At 49.1% G+C, this 19,161-nt stretch overlaps 1 protein-coding gene across 1 annotated transcript in view; it reads right to left on the bottom strand.

Annotated features, from left to right (window-relative positions):
* The window catches only part of QSOX1 (quiescin Q6 sulfhydryl oxidase 1), a 38,283-nt gene extending 29,002 nt beyond the window's left edge, over positions 1-9,281 (bottom strand). Inside the window, exons 1-2 of the mRNA XM_004688141.2 lie at positions 8,965-9,281; positions 740-840 (exon numbers count right to left, since the gene is read on the bottom strand). Coding sequence (XP_004688198.1) covers positions 740-840; positions 8,965-9,223 — 360 coding nt within the window. The 5' untranslated portion in view covers positions 9,224-9,281. The remainder of the gene's footprint in view (positions 1-739; positions 841-8,964) is intronic.
* Between the last annotated feature and the right edge of the window lie 9,880 nt (positions 9,282-19,161).

The raw sequence follows: 19,161 nt of genomic DNA, 5'->3' as shown, positions 1-19,161 counted from the left end.
GGCAGCTAGACAGGGTTGGATCAGAGAACTTGTGCTTCTTCCAGCCAGAGCTGGGTGAGGGAGCCCTCGTGCTGGGTGTGACAAGTCCCGTGGTGGGGATCCCTGCTGCCTGAGGCACTGGCATTTTGACTGTAGGGAGGCCACCCTGACAGGTCACTTCTGAATCTCCTGGTCTCAAGGCACTTCCCTGATGAGGCATGCCAGTGTTTCTGGAGACCTTTTCTGGGGGACTACTAGGCCCTTGGGTCTGCGCCTGTCCACAAATAGACCGGTGCCTGGACCCTGGCTTTATAGTTTGTATCAGACCCTAGGTGAGCAGGGGGAGGAACTCCAGTCTGGAAGCACAAGAAACACAATAGTGAGAAAGGGGGGCTGGCACTCTTACCTCCCCCAGCCACACACATTTCATACTCTGATCCCCAACATTTTTAGGAAAAGCCTCCCATTCCTCAGGAAAGAGGTCCCTGGAGCTGGGAGCTCCAGTCCCAGTGACGAGAACCACACAGCTCAAAAGGGGGCAGCTGAAAGCTCCTCCTTCCCACCCTCCACACAGTCTGTTTCCCTTAAAAGAGATAGATTTTGCCAGACCAAAATCGTTGGTCTTTTCTGCTTTTACAAAAGGTGTCTTACTGAATGGGTAAAGGGACAGAGCTTCAGGGCCAGCGATACACATGGATAAGATCCTAGTGGATGCCAGGGAGGCCTGGAGCAGCGCTCCCGGCCGCTCCCAGTCACCTACCCTCACGGTCGGGAAGCCGGGGATGTTGAAGTCTCTGCAGACTTTGTTGTTGGTCTCATCAGCACAGTCCAAGGCAGCCACATTCAGTGCCGGCCTCCAGTCTGGAAGGACAAGAAACACCACAGTGAGAAAGGGGGGCTGGCACTCTTACCTCCCCCAGCCACACGCATTTCACACTCCGATCCCCAACATTTTTAGGAAAAGCCTCCCATTCCTCAGGGAAGAGCCTCTGAGACAAACTGTCTGTTCCGCACACAGTTACACTTAGGACACAGTTAAAGAGCACAAAACAGTGCTTTTCTGTAATGACATCTGTGCCCCCATTATTTTGCAGTGGTGGGGAACAGAGACACAGGATGACATGAGGTGGATGTGGTACTCCTGATTTTGCCTCTGTCTAGAGAGGGTCTGCTCCAGAGGGAGGGGAGCATCCCTCGAAGGATGCTCTGGAATATTCCCTACTGGGCCCTTGGTAAAGGTTCTATAACCAGCTGACTGCAGTCAGCTCAGCCGAGGTGGGTGCAACATAGGGCATTAGGGTCGCCGGCCAGAAATAGAGAGTTAGAGGTTGGGGAGTGTGATCGAAGAAGGGCAGTGAAAGAAGCCCAGTGAAAGAAGGAAACGGCAGCTCCCGAGGCCGAGGCCTGTGCCTGCATCAGGCCCCAAGCTGCAAGGCCTCCCTCCATGGAAATTTTGTGTAAACAGAACAATGGCATCATTGTGGGGAAGAGTCCAGGACCTGGGAAACAGAACGAGCTCATCCACCAGGTAGGCCTCCTGGGCTCCAAGTCCAAGTCACCAGAGTTCCCGTTAAATATGGCTGCTCCAGCCTCCAGACATGAAGCTACACATGGTGAGGGGTGACGGTCTGGTGCCACATGTTGTGCAGCAGTCTGCCTTGCCACCAGCCCTGGGTCGGAGACAGGGGCCTGGCAGGAAGGGTGGAGGCTGAATGAACCTTGACAGGCAACTGTGGGAGCAATAGTGCAGAGGGACGTCTAGGTGCACTCTGAGGAACCCCTTTGGAGACAGGTTTGCTGGAGAGGAGGCGACTTCGAGGGGTCTGGGTTTACCCCCACAGCACCCTGGAGCCACTGGCCTATCTGAGCAGGCAGTGAAGGAGAAGGCCTGGCCAGAGCACACATGTCCCCCATAGGGCGCTATACCACCATTCTGGGCACAGACCCCATGGGGTGAGAGACACGTACCCAAGGGGACAGAGAACGTATCCATGCCCAGTATGTATAAGTAGCCATAATACTCAAATGTGAGTAACACCCCAAGAATCACGCCTTTGCCAGGGCCTCTTCCCTCCTCCACAGAACCTGAGAAAACACTGTTTCTGAGTTTATCAGGACCCCCAAAACCACTTTTGCCCAAGGAAGGAATGCCCCTCACTTCCATGAGACAGAGGAAGAGCTGACCCCTCCCAGACAGTCCCTGACCCATCCTTCAAAAGACAGCCTCTGAAAGCCCAAAGCAACTAAGCTGGCCCTTCTTGAGGTGACATGGGAGGAGCATCTTGGACTACGAGGCAGACCTGAGGCAATACCCACTCCCTCATCTTCCCTCCTCCTCCTTTCCTTTATCACTCTTGGCATGGAAGCTTTCGGAATCCTGGCAGGAGGGAGTGAGCACAGGTGGTGTGAGTGTGTGGGGGGGATGGGAGGAGGTTAGATGGAAGTGTTGAGCATAGACAGATAAGCAAATTCTATCATGCCATTCACTCCACAGAGGAAGAGCCACATCTTGCCAACCCCCTTTGGGGGGTACTCTCTGGCCTCTCCTGGCACATTAGGGCAGCAGGTTAAGCTTATCCAAATGTCTGCATTCTGGTTTGCACCCTGTGGCTTCACATCACACTTGCAGAGCAGCTGTGGTCAGGGTCTGCTCCAGCCAGGCTCAGGCCAACATCCCTGTCCCTGTCCTCCGAAACACTGTCCTGCCCCACTCTTAGCACCCTTGGGAGGGCAGAGTCTGGCAGAACCCACTCACATGGGTTCTTACCCAAAATCCCATCTACCCTCCAGATCGCTCTCTCTCTGAAGTCTCTCCCTCTTTTAAAAAAAATTTATTTATTTATGCATACAAGAACTGGGATACAGATCAGAGGTGTGCGGATGAGAGGATTCACCAGAGACAGAGTGGGGAGCAGGACAGGCAGATCTACTGAAACACACTGCTGAGGGGAGCAGTGGGTGAGACAGAAGAGGTCTGCTGCACCATGTGGGTCACCTCCCTGGCTGGGTTTGAACTCTTGCTGCAGTGGCTGTGGAGAGCTTCATAGTGCTGTGCTTTAACCACCTGCACCACCAAGGCGGCCCTAAAGTCTCTCCCTTTCTGACCCCATGTCTCTTCCCCCAGTCTGGGTTCTTTATTCATCTCTCTTCTCACTTCCCCTCCAGAGCTAGCGAGCTAGAGCTGAGGTTCCTGGGCAGCTCCTCTTCAGATGAACCTGTTTCCCTCCTGGCCAAGATTTTATATGCTGCACTCTCACCAGCTGTCCTGGCCATCAGCAACTGTTTCTATCTATGAATCTATGGTTCACAGATTAGTTAGGCTGGTTGCTACTCAGTATTCTTTGGTGGTCCCCACTGCTGTCAGAAGACAACCTGTAGCCATAAGACCTCTGTCCATCTATCCAGGGTCCTCTTCCCACTCCCCCAAATTAAGCATCTCAGAGATGCTGAAAGCACAGCGCTCTCTCACTAAACCCCTGTCCTTCCCCATCCCCCACACACCCTTACTTCCCAACAAATGCCCTTTTCAGACCTGACTCAGTTTGAGCTATTCCAGGCTAACTTGCAAACCCAAGCTCAGAACTCAGTTCATTTCTCTACTACATGGTTACAGGCCCGTCCAGTCCAAAGTATCATTCTGCCTTTGCATTCTCACCGAAGCTTCCGTGTTATCCAGCACACAATAGGTGCTCAGGGGCTGTCTCTGAATGGCACAATGGACCCAGGCAAAGGGCTGGCCCTCACAAACTCCACTGCCCCGCCTCAGTCTCTCCCGGGGTACAGGTACGGGAGAGGTTAGTGTCATTCGCCTGAGAATGCAGGAGAGGAGACCTGCTCAGGTACACAGCTTTGCCCTGGGTCAGGGGCATCAGCACAGAGGCCTCCAATCATGGCGCCTCCCATCCACAGGAGGCCCAGGGAGGGTGAAAAGCTCAGGCCAGCCCCTAAGGCCGGCTGGTGGACTGGGAACCTGGAGCCTTCTGTTTTAGATGTAGGGCTCCAGTCGCCTGTTCTAGAAGAGAGCCCACTGTCAATTAGACAGAAGAGGAAAGAGAGACAGCTGTGGCCTTCTGCCAGCAAGGGCCACTTGGCAGGTGACCAAGTCGCACAGGCCTCCACTGCTCTTCTCCTCCCAGGGGAGAGGCCTCCTTCCCTCAGGGCACATGCGTGTCTGCCACCTGCCAGGTCCCGAAGACTCTGGAGGGATGAGGAGGGCACAGAACAGAAAGCCAACATCTGTCTGGATGGTTCTCCTCCCACCACCATGGGCGCTGGGCCTCATTTCTTCCACGTGCAAATGAGGGTGGAGATGAGAAGTTGCCCATTTGTTTAAGAGCTTCCAGACTCAAACTCACTTTTTTTTGCCTCTATATCAGGCTACTACCTTTCCACTTTTCATTTTCTTTTCTTAATTATTTTTGCTGTTTGCTCCAATGACAACCTTTCAGAGAGCAATCATCTCTGGTTAAACACTGTGTTCTGTAACTCCCAACAGTCAGTCTATAGCATGCACTCAGCTCTTACTTTGATGAGCTTATTGTGTGCCTGATTTGTCAGTCAATGCTGGCAACTGTTCTATGGGGAGCTCTATGAGTAGTTAAGATGCTGTCTATCTCCAGGCCTGCTTTCCTGTAAGATAGAGATCAAATACCCTTGGCCAAGGCACACACTAATCAATACTGAGCCTGGGATCTGAACCCTGAATCTGATACTCTCTGCTGGTCTCAAGAGGGCGTGGTAGGGTGGTGTGGAACAGAGAGCTGCTCTGCTTCCCAACCAGGAGACTCAGTGGAGGGGGCGTAATAGGGAGGCCAAGGGGACAGGCCATGCCTGGGACTTCTCAGCACCTTGCTCCTGGGTGGTCTCTAATTCCTTCTCTTTATGTCTTGCCTCTCTGTACCTCTGTGAAATGGAACTCGGCCTTTTCTTACCTGCCCCGGCCACAGGGAGGGGAGGCAAGGGGAAGTTGGGGCCAGTCAGATGCTGGGAGTCCCCGCTAAGGAATGTTTCTCAGGAATATCAATGTCAGTACTGTAATGAACCACACAGACATATAAAGATCTGGTCTGACACCATCACTGTGGGCCTGACATGTCCTCACTCAAGAAACAGCACAAGAACAGAAGTCCCCACTGGGAGAGTAAAGCTGCATTAAAGTAAAGCTCACTGCTTCACAGAGGCTTATCAAAGTAGCAGACAGAGGCTTATCAAAGTAGCAGGTGACTAAAAACCTGACACCAAAAGGGTCAGCAGTTATCAGCCTAGCCTACTAGGGGAGGGGAGAAAAAAATTTCCTGGTACAATTATTGCCTTTGCAAAGTAATTTCACTACTAACAATAGAGTTGCTGAGCAAGAAGAGAGAGGATGGTAGGGACAAGCCTATCAGAACAGCCACGGACTTTGGGTGATCAGGATCGGGGAGTGATGGGGGGGTGGGCTGATGGGGGGGTGAGGCTCCTTCTGGAGTCACTTGTGCTCCTCACAAGTCCGGGAAGGGCACTGGCCCCAGAGTCACAAGACTTGCTTAATAGTAATAACAGGCCAAAGTGCTATGAGTCCCTTGTCATATCTCAGCCTCAGTTTCCTCACAAGTCAGATGGGGTCATGAGGGATGGCCTCCCATGCTTTTTCCAGGTTGAACAACCCCGTGGTAGGAAATGACAAACAAATCTTACTCGAAAACAGGGCATGAGGCCTCTGAGAGTTTAAGAACCCTGGGTCTGTCTTTATTGAGGCAGAGGCCAGACCCACCCAAACAACCAAGAGCCAGTCAGATCTGGTGGTCTGACCTGGACTCCCAGCCCGGCCTCCCAGAGTGGCCTCCAGTCAGAGCTTTGCACTCATCACCATCTTTCTTGTTGCAAGCTTCAGGGCAGTGAGGTCATAGGGTAGACAAAATGCCTATCCTGGCCCTTGCGTCTCAGACACCCAGGGCCTGAGTCAGGAAGAGCCACACCGCCGGAAGAAGACTCCATCACTCACATTCTCGTCTGGAACTCCATGAGGCTCATGTCTCTGGCCTCCATGAGTGTTCAGTGGGCTCCTATCCTGAACCAGAAAAAGGGAATCAACACTGCTCACTGTCACTCAAGCATCCATGCCCTACAAATCTCACCTCCATGGCTTTCAAAGGCCAACTGGAGGGCCCTGCCTCCTTGACCCTTTTCCACCTTTCTACGCTCTGACAGTCAGAAAGAGCTGGGTCTCTTCCAGCATCAGTGTCATCCTGGCAAGTTACTTACCTGTAAAAAAGAAAAAGTATCTATTGCTCAGTTGTTTTCTCATAAAGATTAAATGTAATAATGGCTCTTAGCAAAGTGCTTGGCAAAGGCAAGTGTGTGATAAATAGCTGCTTGAATGAAGGCCTTGGGTGGCTACATCAGCCCTCTGTGACTTTCCCCTTCCCTGAATTCCTACAACAAGATATGAACCACTCCTTTGGCCTTTTACAAACACAGCTTCTTGCTGTTGTCAATTTTCCTGTGGTGTGTAGCTCTTTTTCCCAACTGCAGTGCAAACAATGCTCTGCACACAGAGGTCACTGAACAAATATTTGCTGATTGATTAGCCAGTAAAGAGTAATGAAGGTCTGAGATGAACACAATCGATTTCCCGATGTCTGGTGAGGTGAGGAGAGAAGCTTGACCAGAAACAACCAGATCATTTCAAAACACATGCTCTGACCTGTGTACCAACTGCCCAGAGATCCACTCCACAAGCCACTGAGGAAATAAGCCCCAGCCAGTCAGATGAAGTGCTTGAGGCCAGCTGGCAGGGCGGCCAGTCTTCTCTGGCCCTCCTGCTGTGCCTACCACAGGTAGAAGAGCACAGAGCGCAGGGGCTACTACTGGCCTGGAGTGGTGTGACCGCAGCCCTCTACTGGCCCACAACAAAACTTTCTCAGGAAACCTCAGAACTCAGAGATAATAAGAGCAACCCTGACTTCCCAGTCTGAACAGTAAATGTCCCTCTTGGGGGCGAGTGGGGCATTCGTCACCATTACAAGCCAATACCAGACCAGACCTTGCTCAGGGGACTAACTCACCCCCACAGCTCACAGATATCACTGGTTTCGACCTCAGTTCTCTGATGCTTCCATGTTCCTTTCTAAGGTTGAAGTTTGCAATTGCGTTTTTTTTTTTTTTTAATTGTCATTCTGTGTACTAGGGAAGTGACCCCTTTGGAAGTGACATCTGCATCCAGGAATGGGCTGGTTAGTATCTGATTTTGTAATTCACAGGAAAATTTCAGTTGCAGAAGGCCAAACACAGCTGGAACTATCTTTCCCTCCAGTACTCTTAAGGTATAAGAATCTTCTAGATGAATCCATTAGTAGTCATTAAAGACCTTTTATAGACTCAAAATGGAAACTGACCTAGGAATTTTTATGATGTTCAACCCCACCAGGTCTCCTAAACACTAAATGTGCCCTTAAGGGTCTCAATTCTACAGTCAAGATTCTTCCTCCTGCCTAGATGTGCTGACAGCACTGAAAGAGTGTGTTGAACTGCTGAGAAGTGGCACATTCTGGCAAGCCAGAGAGGCATTGAGACAAATGTCTGTATGTAAAATGGCTTAATAGTTCTGTTTAAAAATAACTTTCCAACACCTTATGGCTAAGAGATGTTGCCATCTTTCCGTGCATTTCAGAAGCCACTTTGCAAGCTGTTCAAGAGGTAAGAAAGAGGTAGCCTGAGTTTGAAAACTAGTATCTACAAATGTGCTCTTTTACCCAAACAATTGAGTTTATGCAGATATACCAGTGGTAAGGAAACAATGGTTCCAGTTTTCCTCTCTCCAGAAAAAGGCCTATTCCCTGCGAAGCCCACAGTGCTCTTTCAGTAACCATTTCGCTTTAGGGGCCCTCATGGGAAGGTAGGAGGTTCGTGGGTACCACAGTACCCCTGCCTGCTCCCCTAGACCCACGATCTGCCTTAAGCATGTATGTGACACCACAGAGAACTTTACAGTGTGGAAAGGAAACTCTGAGAGCTACAGTAAATTGACATACAGTAAGCACTTGGTAAACATTAATTACTATTTTTCCTTATTTTCTCACCTCTGTCTTAAGTTGTTTTTGTTTTTGTTGTTTCAAGGCTAATATTTCGCTCATAGAGTACACCTTCGCTGGTCTCTTTACCCCTTTACTCCCTCAACTGTTATTAAATGAATGGTACAGCTCATAATTGATGGTCTCTTAGACTCCAGAAAATACGGTATCAGTCAGGGCAGAGGATGAAAACTTGGAGCAAAGACCAAAGGCTACCAAGACGCTATTTTGGGGTCAGGCTTTTGGGCTTATAAGGTTAAACAAAGGTCTGCCGAGGGTTCATGAACAGCACAGAGAGAGGGAGGGAAGGCCCAGAAGTTAACAAGCTGGAGGCAGCAGGTCACGAGAGGCCTGAACCAGACAAGAAACTGCCTCAAAGGTAAAACTGAGATAGGAATTTCAAGTAGCAGATGGGTCTACCAGCAACGGCGTAGGGGAAAAGTGGGTCCCGCGTGGCGGAAGAGGTGTCAGTTCCTCTTCTCCCCAGCGCCTATCCCACAGCTACTGGGGAGCTCGGCAAAGACAATCCCTAGGTGAGAGGAAGGAGATGACACAGGCTGGACTAGAAGCAGCAGTCAGATGTCAGTGGAGCAAAAGGAGGGCAAAAGAAGACCCGCTGGCAGGGGTGGGGTGGGGGGGGGGGCCAAGAAGCCGGCAGAGGACGAAGAGGGAGAGCAGGGCAGGGCTGGGGGCCCGGGCGCAAGGGGCGCTCGGAGCTCGCGTATCCAGCCAAAGGAGAGAGACAGGGAGGAGCAGGAACCAAAATGCAGTGGAGGGATCTGAAGCTGGCGGGTGTGCAGAGAGCCGAGCGGAAGAGGTGAGGGCAGGTCCGGGGGAAGCGGGTCCGAGGGGAGGGGCCTTCCGCGGGGCACCCGGGAGGGGTCGCCGGAGCGGGCGGACGGAGCAGATCTCCACGTTGTCCCCCACTTCTCACCTTTGACATCGTTGGCCAGAGCCTTCCACGTCGGGGCGAAGGCGATGCAGTGGCCGCACCAGGAGGCGAAGAACTCTACGGCCCAGGCACTACGGGAGCCCAGGACCGCCTGGTGAATCGTGTCCGCCTGCAGCAGCGTCAGCGGGTCGGCGGCCGAGTAGAGCGCCGAGCGCGGGGCCGCGCCAGCGCCCGGCACCGCCAGCAGCAGAAGCAGCAGCAGCGGCAACTGCGGTCCAGAGCAGCGGACGCACCTCCCCATCCTCGGCGGTGGCACCCACCACCGCACACAAGTTCGGGCCGTGTTGGTGTCTGGCTGCTCGGCGGCACCTCCTCCCCGGCTTCGAGGAGGAGCCGCGAGGCCCCGCCCCGCCCCGCCCCCTTCTGTCCAGCCCGGCCCCGCCCCCGGCTCGCGGGGCTGGAGTGGGGCGCAGTCACCTTGGTCCTCTGTGAGCGCCCCCTTCGCGGTCTGCGGTGGCTTCGGCGCTGCGCAAGCCTGGATCCGGCCTTAGGCCTCAGGCCTCAGAAGGGGGAAGTGCAGCGCAGACCGTAGACCCCCCTCAACCCCCAATGAAAGGAATGGGGCATCTGCCGGATAGAGACCCAAAGTCCTAGACTCGGGTTCCGGTGGCTGAGGGGGGCTCCGGAAGGTCGTTTGACATCTCACAGCCTCCTAGCCAATGGAAAAGGTGTTTGTCCAAATAGATAGGACAGATTTACGCCTCTCCAGGAAACTTCTGGGGATCTCCACCAAGCAAGAAGTCTGTTAATTAGCTGGCAGGTGGGAGAGTAGAGGAAAAGGTAACGTAGTAACACTATCTCTCAGTCTGTTACTCCCACAGATCAACCACAATGATCAGAAGTGACCATGACCTTGCCTCGTCCCCCCAGGGCCAGCTAAGGGAAACTGCTTGAGGACTTTGTTTGAGAAGTTTTCTCTATAGGTGGGGTGGGTTGACACAGTCATTGCTGTGGAATCAGGATTTCCTCAGCATTTAGGTCTGTTCTGGTCAACCAGGAGTTAAGGTGACACCTTCACTTGGGGCTCCCAGTGACATAGATTCCCCCATGCCTAACTCTACAAACTGCACTCAACTCCATGCTCAAATGTCCCTCTCACAAGTAACCTGCTAACTAATCTTGTAGTCCTGATTGAAGCCTTCATGGTTAATTTTCTCTAATCAGTTCTGAAGTTTGTATCCTGTGGGTTATTTTAAGAGAAGGTGCTCTCCTCCAGAAGGTTGTCACAGTGATCTTTTCCAGCACACCTCACCATGTAAGCCACCTGAGACCCCTGTCTAGATGTTCATTCAACACTCATTAAATGGATTCTTGACCCTGACACTGCCTGGCAGTACTGAGACTAAGGCAGTAAGCCTTATTAGGTATCCACCAGAGGTGGTTGTGGAACTTACATTCTAATGAGGATAAGGATAGAGAGAGAATACACAAGCAAATGTCTATCAAATGGTGACAAATGCCTTGAAGAAACAGGCAATGGTGTAAGAAGAGAGTGAGTGACAGAGGAAGTGGTATTTCAGGGTGATCAGGGATGGACCCACCCCTGACATTCATAACTGGGTCAATAGTACAAAAGGAGGCCTAGATGTCATACACATCGATATGTTTAGAATTTGGCATAAACCAAGTTAAACTACAATATAAAATTCTTTGCCTTTTATCTTAATAAATATACTTTCATAATGATCTGGAACACCAAGTTTAAATTTAGAATTCCTGGGTGTGCAGTGGAATAGGGTACTTTAAGGGGTGACAGATACCTGGCCCTCAGCTTTCCTCATAACTCCATCGATACCTCAGAAGACACTGTGCCCACACCTGTAACATCAGCACCCCAGAAGCTGAGCTTCATCTACACTGCAAATTCCTGCTCCTACTGTGATCATGGCACATGGATGATTTAGTGAAAGGGAAGCCCAAGGGATTACAACTGAGATGGAAAAAGTCACAAAATGATGTAAAAATAAACTATTATATTATTAAGAAAAAGATCGATGCAGTTCTAGATTCTCCAGGACCCACAATATGATGTATGAATGGGTGAGGAGCAGGACCTTTGGGTGGCATCCCCTTGGCCCACAGGCTTCCTGCTCGGTGGGAAGAGGCTGGACAGTGCAGAGAGCTTAGAGTCCAAGGCGGGGCACCTCTTGCCCTCCGTCTAAGGCGCTTGTAAGAAAATAACATTTAAGCCAAAGACCCAAATGAAGTCTGAGAGAACGCCATGCGGCAGCCTCGGATGAAAGCATCCCAGGCAGAAATGTAGAGGTTGGGGTCTTGGTTCCTTTTGTGTATTCATGTTCTCTGTGCCCCAAGTTCTGAGCTGCGTGCTTTGTTGAAAGTAACTACTCCCGCCAATTGCTGTTTCTGGCTAATCCTCCTTGGGAATCAGCCTCTGTACAAACTCTGTGTCGCGCCAGCAAGGCATAGAGCAGGTTCTCTGTGGTCCAGGCAGATGGGGAAGCAGAGTCCCGGGGCCCACAGTGGCGTTTTCAGGCTTTTAATGATCTTTCTACACCATCTGTGGTGAGGCCACTGGGGCAGGGCAGGGAGGTCCGGGGGCCGGAGGCTGGCGGGTCTCCTAGTCCCTGGCAAATCTTTATGCTCTCTGAGCCACCTGGACTCTCTTGTGGTCTGTCCACTGGTCTCTACTGAATTCACCACATGGCCTCTACCCACACCCATCCTCTGCTGCTGCCCTTTTATGCTCAGTCCCTGCTCAGGTGTGCCCACGCCACGCTCCAGGTGCCTCCATCAGGCGCAAATGTAAAACCACAGGTGTCGATCACTGATGCTAATGGTGGGAGGGCAGAAAAAATCCTGTTAATGGCCATCTACACTCTGCAACCACACTTTCCTCACCTGCGGAGACAGCTGTGGTGTGGGGACCTCATGATAGGTGGATGTCCAGACATTGAAAAATAGAGTTTTCTCAGTTTCTCAGACTTTTTTCACCGTGACTTCCAACACAGGTGGCCTAGCAGAGAGCCTAGAGCCTTGAGATGTGGTCCACATGTATGGAACGCAGTAATAGTGTAAACCTTGGTGTGAAGCTCGCATACACAAAACATACTTCTGTAAACCAGGCTTAAACTCGGCCCTGTGCCACCTTTGTCTAAAGCTAATAGGACTGTGCAGGGGAGCCACTCGCTGGCTTCCCCCAGGACACAAGCCAAAGTGCTAAGGGGCTGCTGCTGTTGCCACCTGTGTATCTCCTGGCACCTCACAATAAAGACTTGTTCCTGCTTCCCACATATGGGCTTCATGACCTATTTTCTTGTGTGCCGCCAGTGAGGACCTGGCAAGCTTGTGGCTGAGGCCCCACAGTGGTCTCCTCGTAAACTTGGATTTTAGTGGTTGGAAGTACCCCAGCATCCTTACAGGGTGCCAATAAAATTCAGGTGCTTTCAAATGTCTCTCTTGTTAAACTGTGTTGTAGGTATCTTCCCTCGGGGCCTGGGAATCAAGATGACAATGTCTGCTGAATGTGCTGAGCTTGGGAAAGACACCCTCGATAAGTTTACAAAGACTTGCTTGTTCCTGTTTCTGTTTCAGACCACCAGATCTGGAAAAGAATACAAACTACTTGAATAGAGTAGAGAGTGTTTCTTGGCAATGGGGCCAAAGAATTTAGAACTGGGAGTTGTAATCTCTGGGCCATCAATATCTGAGCGCAGGAATTTCCAATTTAGAAGACTTTTGCAAATGAAAACTTTGAAAGGAAGTGTAAACAGACAAAACAAGCTGGAGGATGTGACCTGGAGTGGTACCCAGTTTCTGTGGCCTAGGGGGCATCTTAGGAACCCCAGCGCTCCCCTGGCCACTATTTGAAAAGCACAAGTCTCCATAACGTGAGAGTCAGTTTGCCCTGCTTGCCCTTCTAGGAGCTTCCTGGGTGGAAAGGTGGCAGAGTTGGAAATCTACTCAGGAAAGGGTATGGATGGGGAAGAGATACTTGGAAAGCACTGAGAGGGGGAGACTTGGGTAGACTCCTATCCAGGTGCCCTGTTTCCCTTCCTACAAGTTACAGAAAAGTGAGCCAGTGCAAATCAGATGAGCGAGAATAGTAGTAGTATTAGCTAACACTTTGCACCTGCTGCGCTAAGCACTTACAGATGTTACTCATTTAATCCTCACACCAGCCTTGTGAGGTTGTTGGTGTTATTATCCTCTTTTTACAGATGAGGATGCAGAGGTAGAAGGAGCCTGCTGACTTTCCCACTTGTGAATCATTCCTGTGTTATGCATGAATAAAAGAGAGGGAATTTGGGAGTTTGTCAACCAAAAATGATATAGATGGTAAGAGAATGCAGCATATATACACAAATATAGATAATGATGGTGAGTAACAAAATAGTGTTTGGTAAAACACGTCACCTGGTTACAGGCCATTAAACGACCTTCCACTTACTCATTTGCTCTGAGAATCAGGGAGGGTGTGTGCGCCCAGAGCAGAGAAGGGACTTTTGCTCTGTCTCGTTAGAACTTCCTCTAGCTCTTCCAGATGAATATTTCCATAGCTGGGATGGTTTAGAATTCTAATTCCGAAAGTCAAGTCAGTTGGCTATGGCAGGAAAGAGAAGTCACATCCAAGGGGTTAAGTGGAAAGACTGTTTAGAGAGGTGCAAGGCAGGGGTGGGGGTGGGGGGCAGGAACTCTGTGATGATAACCAGGGAGAGTGGGAGTTAGGTAAAAGGGCCACCCAAGGGGAGCTATCCCTGCTGCCACCACCGCTGGGAACACAGAGCAGAGGACAGAGAGCAGTACTGGGAGAGTCTCACTCCCCCCTCTCTCTCCTGCAGCCTCTGGTCTCCTGCCAGCACCTCCCCTTGGCCAAGCCCAGTCAAACACAGAGGGTGAGGGTGTCCTGATTATATTACTCCATAGACGATGACTTCCAAGACAAAAGGCAGGTCAGAGCAGGGTGGAGAGTGTACCAGGTACAGGTTCCTAAACTCAGGCACTTCAGGGACTTAGAAGTGAGAATGGAAAATCTGAAAATTCCCGAACAACCTTTTGTGAGTCTCTTGGCTGGGAACGGGATACTACAAATCTATCTCATCGAGAGAGAACATGTCGTGGGAGGGGAGGAAGGGAGAGAGAAAGGGAGGGAGGAAGAGAGAAGGGCTGCGGAACCATTCACGCCCGCCCACTCATCAATCTTTCCTGTTCACATTTAGTCCAACCTCCTTATTCTTTATCAGTAGAAGAGATGGAGGCCCAGAAAGGCCCAAGTCATAGGCCACGCAGCAAGGTTAATAATAGTAGGACCCATTTTCTTGTTAGGTTTTCCAACATAACTGCTGAAGTGCTGACAATGGAACACCTGTAAAAGGGGTTTCGGGGTACGACTCCATTTTCAAAGGGAGCTACCCTGCCCCTAGGTTAGTTGATAGCAATTCAAAGGGAATGGACTTCCCCTGTGTCCCCCTACAACCACAACAAAAAATAACAAGCGAGTTGTTTAAGCCTGACTGAGATATAGGTTATGAACTCAAGTCCTCATCGTTTGCACTTTGGTCAAGGAGTCAGGCTCTTGGGAACCTGCAAGGCCGTCAAGGGGACCTGAAGCCCAAGGCAAAAAGGCTGCATTGCTGAGTTGTAGTGTGGATGATGCCCAGTCTCCCCCCATCTTTTGGGGACTATGCCAACTCTTTGAAACTGTGGGAGATATATTTGGGGGAGCGTTAGGCTTCAGTTGTAGATGTCCTAATTTTAAATGTTTCCTGCCATGGCTGAAGGGTGTCTACCATAGCCTTTGTGTAACAGATAAAAACACACAATTATAAAGTACAAGACGGTTCCTGTAAAATGTTTTTCTAATAACAAGAGCATTCTCAGAATCTGTCCGAAGAGAAGACAAGTACAATGATGTCAGCACATGTCAGAAGCTGCACTGCGCCTGTACGTGGAAGGAGGGGCTGGGAGGAGCAGGGACACGCTGGAAGGAGGCCATCAGCAGAGGTTAGGAGGGGCATCCTCCTCCCTCCCAAGAGCCACTAATTTTGGAACTCTCCTGGAAGATAAAGGTGTGGCAGACAAGTTTCAGTTGGAGTTCTATCCTCAGCAACTGCCTTCACGTTGAGCTTTGATTTCCTCATCTGCAAATGGTCACAGGGTTTATTTCAAGTCGTAGTTCTCAGGTATGAATGCTCTGGTGCTTAGATAGTTCATCTGTGGTTTTCAGGCAGAAAGGGTCCTACAATAAGAACAGGACAGGACTTAAGGACAAAGCTTTGCTTTCCCATGGACTGGAAAATAAGAAGTTAGAAAAACACTGATTCTGCCATAAAACTTGGTCCAGGATTTTTATTATAATTTTCCCCAGTCTGGACATTACTGAGCTATCTCTTTACAACTTGTCAAAATTGGCTGCCTTGGAAAAAATGTTACAGTTCCAAAAGGAAAGCATCACGAACCTTGAGACCAGACCTGTTCAAACTGGAGTGTTGGACACAGCCTCCATGAGGTTGAAGGCAGGACTTGAATAGACAAGACAGCAGACATTTCTGAGGCAGTGAAATTTTTCTGTGTGATTCCATAATGGTAGGTACATGTCACTGGACATCTGTCCAATACCAAGAATGTGCAACATTCAGTGTGAACCCTAATCTAAACTGTGGACTCTGGATGGTAACAATGTGTATCCTTGTGGGTTCATCCATAGTGGCAAACAAGCCACTTGCACCCCATGTTGAAAGGTGGAGAGGCTGGACATGTGTGAGGACTGATCAGGTGCAAGAAACAAGTAGAGATTATGACTCCTTTCTTACAAATGAAGCTGATTGGAGTATGGGGCTGACTGTGCTTTCAGAGTGATCCTAGTACCTCACCTGACAATGACACAATGACCATGTGTTTCCCAGCTACAGCCTACTCCATGGGAACTGAGCCTGACTGCTAAGCTGACTGAGTGAGTGAGGAGATTCCAGAAGGCACTGGGGATGGGAATCCAGCGGGGACTTGAGCCAGCGGGGACTTGAGCCTCACTGTGAACTTCCTTTTCCCAAATGTATCACCTAAGCCACTAGTTCCACCTCTCAGTCAGGTGACTGAGACGGGAAAGAAGCTCGGTGCTTCCTTCTATGGTGTACTGCCCCTTGAAGAGGGGAGAGGGTGGAAATTCCCCTCCTCAACCCTGAAGGTTTGGCATGTTTTATCTCACTTAATTCTCAGAACAAAACTCTAGTATTGCTTTCCCCATTCTACAAGTGTAGTCATGGAAGCTCACAGAGTAAAGTAACTTGCTTGACATCACACAGCTATTAAGATGGCGGAGCTGGACTAACACCACACAGGCTCTAAAGCTCATACCGAACCATCGCCTTCTGGAATGACCTGGAATGGGCATAAGGCCTTGGGCTCCATATTTAGCACTGCTGGTCCAGTGGCTCAAATACACATTATTTGGCTTTGAAGTTCCACATCTCTAAATATATCTTGTAATTCTACTTGTACAGATGTCTACGTGTCTCTAACTTTCTGAGATGGATCCTAAGACACTGCCCACCGTGACTCGTAGCCATTCTGAAGCTAGCCCTGGGTACTGCACTTAATGCTCAAGTTAAACCTGGGGATCTAAGTGTGGAAGGCCAGTTTGAGCTGTCAGGGATTGCTTTTCTCTTTCACAGCCATGATGTGCCAGATAAGTGGAAAAGACGAGTAGCAGGACAATATGACCACAGTTTAGCGAACATTTCAAAAATATACATGTGTGAAACAAAAATATATAGGAGTTTGTTATGTCAAAGATCCTCAAATGGCTTTGGGGTGGTTGAAGAAGTGAGGCCTATGCTCGGGCAGCCGTGGATGGGCAGACTCTGGGCCACCCCAGAACCCCAGCCTTCCTGAAGCATCTACCGTTTCTCAGCAACAGTGTACTTTGGTAACCAGTGTTAGTTTAGCAACCCACCCTGTATGGGATAGTTTTTGTTTGTTAACATAATTATGTTAGCATAATTTTCTTTCATGGCAACTTAGATAACTTTTCCTCCACTTCTCTATGAAAACCCTATATCTGAAGGGCATTTTCTGAACAGAATTTTGTTGTCTCCCAAATGCAGTTCCTAAGGCCCAGTAAACTCTTATACTTTTCACAGTTTCCATATCAATGTGTTAACATAGGCTTGCCGGTGCATTATTTTTAAAATAAATGCACATCTAAATGCATAGGAACCTTGGGCAGTTGCCAGCACTGCTTGTTGTTACTTCTGGGGGTACAGGGGGTGCTGTGGTGGGAAGGAAACTTAATTCTATGACACTGTTTTATTTGGGGAAAAAAATTTATGCTCCTGTATCACTTTAAAAATTAACCTTATTGAGGTATACTTTAGATACACTAAAATCCACACTTATCAGTACACATTTCAATGTGTTTTGAGAAGTTTCTGTATCTCTACAGTCAACACATTAATAAAATTAGAGAACACTTCTCTATAGGCTTCCCTTTTGAGAGCACTTTGAAATCAGCCTCACCACCTCGCCCAGGCCTAGCAACCACTGACCTGCTTTTTGTCTTTGTAGATTAGATTTGAGCGTTTTAGAGCTTTTTATAAATGGAAACATATTATTGATATTTTTTGTGTGCCTAGCTGTTTTTGTTCAGTATACACTTGCAATGGGTTACATGGTGATCAACTCATCATAAATATACCCATTGAAAATAAACCCAATGAAAACACCCTAAGTCAAAAAGCTGGCTGGGAGCTGCGGTCACTCCCCAGGATCAGGAGAGGATCATATGGGGATCCTACTGACTGCAGATGACTTTCACACCATTGTAAAGTTGAAAAATCCTAAGCTGAGCCATTGTTAGTTGGGGACCATCTGTAATAATTTTGAGACTCATTCTTCTTATTCCATCTCCTCAAAAACTTACACTTAGAGTTTATTTGCTCATCAGTTGATGGACATGTGGGTTCTTTCTACCATTTGGCTCTTTATAAACAATGCAGCCATGAAAATTCATGTACAAATTCATGTGTGTGTGTGTGAACTTGTTTCAGTTCTCTTCAGTCCTAACTTCTTTGCAGTCCTAAGAGGGGAATTACTTGGCTCTATGGTAAGTATTATTAATTTTTTAGGAACTGAAAGGGAAATTTTACTTCTTTTAATTGTCCAGTATTCCATGGGAGGAGTATATCGTTGTTTATTCATTCTCTTCTTGAAGCACCTCTGCAATGTTTCCAGTTTGGGGCGCTTATAAACAAAGCAGTTGTGACTATTCTTGCCCAGTGACTTTACTTCTTTTGAAAAAAAAAAAAAAAAAGAAAATCTGTAACGGGGTACCTCACATGTCCAGCCTCTATGCCCAAGAAGCCTGCAATTGCTGGCTCATAGAATAGTGCATTTTTAGTATTAGAAGCATTTACCAGAACTTTTCTCAAAGCCATATCATTTTATATTTTCACTAGCAACCTGAGAGTTCAGGTTACACCACAGTCTTTCCTCTATTTGGTGTTATCAGTTTTTTTTAATGCTGGCTATTTGATTAGTGGGCGGTAACATCCCATTTTGGTGGTTTTTCTTGTTGTACTTCTCTGATAACAGCTAGTTGGATATCTTTTTGTGTGTGTTCCTTTCTTGTTTATGACTAATTTTTTTTTTTGGTGAATTATCTGTTGGAATAGTTTTAAAGATTGGGTTGACTTATTACTGAGTTGTAAGATATGTATGCTGAGTGCAGCAACAGAGGAGTCAGAGGGAGAGCTGGAGAGTGGGGAGAGCAGTTAAGCAGGGGAGGGGATTCTTACTGCTTCTGCTGCACAGTGTCTTATCAAAGGGCTCTGTGTCCCGGCTCAGATTGACAGTCGCTATCCTGGGTGCAGGCAGAGAGGCTGTCTTTGCACACTTCTTCCTGGTCTGTCCCCTCAAGCCCCTTCTGCAGAGGACCTCCGCCCCTGCTTGAAATCTTCCAGTGACTTCCCATCGACTCAGAAAATTCACAATGCATGCCAGACTCAAGGCACTGCCTCCTCTCCACTGTCCCCCACTGGCCTCACCACAGCCTGCGCCCACTCAGGGTGGTTTTAAAACTGTTGTGACCCTCAGTAACATTCATGTTGTAGTCCTTGTCCCATGTCATGTCCACTGTATTGGAAAGCATCAACACCTTTGAAGTCAGCCTCACCACCACCCCCAGCCCCAGTAAACACTAACCTGCTTTTTGTCATTGTAAATTAG

This window comes from Condylura cristata, unplaced genomic scaffold, assembly GCF_000260355.1.
Source record: "Condylura cristata isolate star-nosed mole 26May11 unplaced genomic scaffold, ConCri1.0 scaffold00024, whole genome shotgun sequence".
In the NCBI taxonomy this organism is placed as follows: domain Eukaryota; kingdom Metazoa; phylum Chordata; class Mammalia; order Eulipotyphla; family Talpidae; genus Condylura; species Condylura cristata.
The sequence above is the reverse complement of the archived record's forward strand: the minus strand, read 5'-3'. Positions and strand labels throughout refer to the sequence as shown.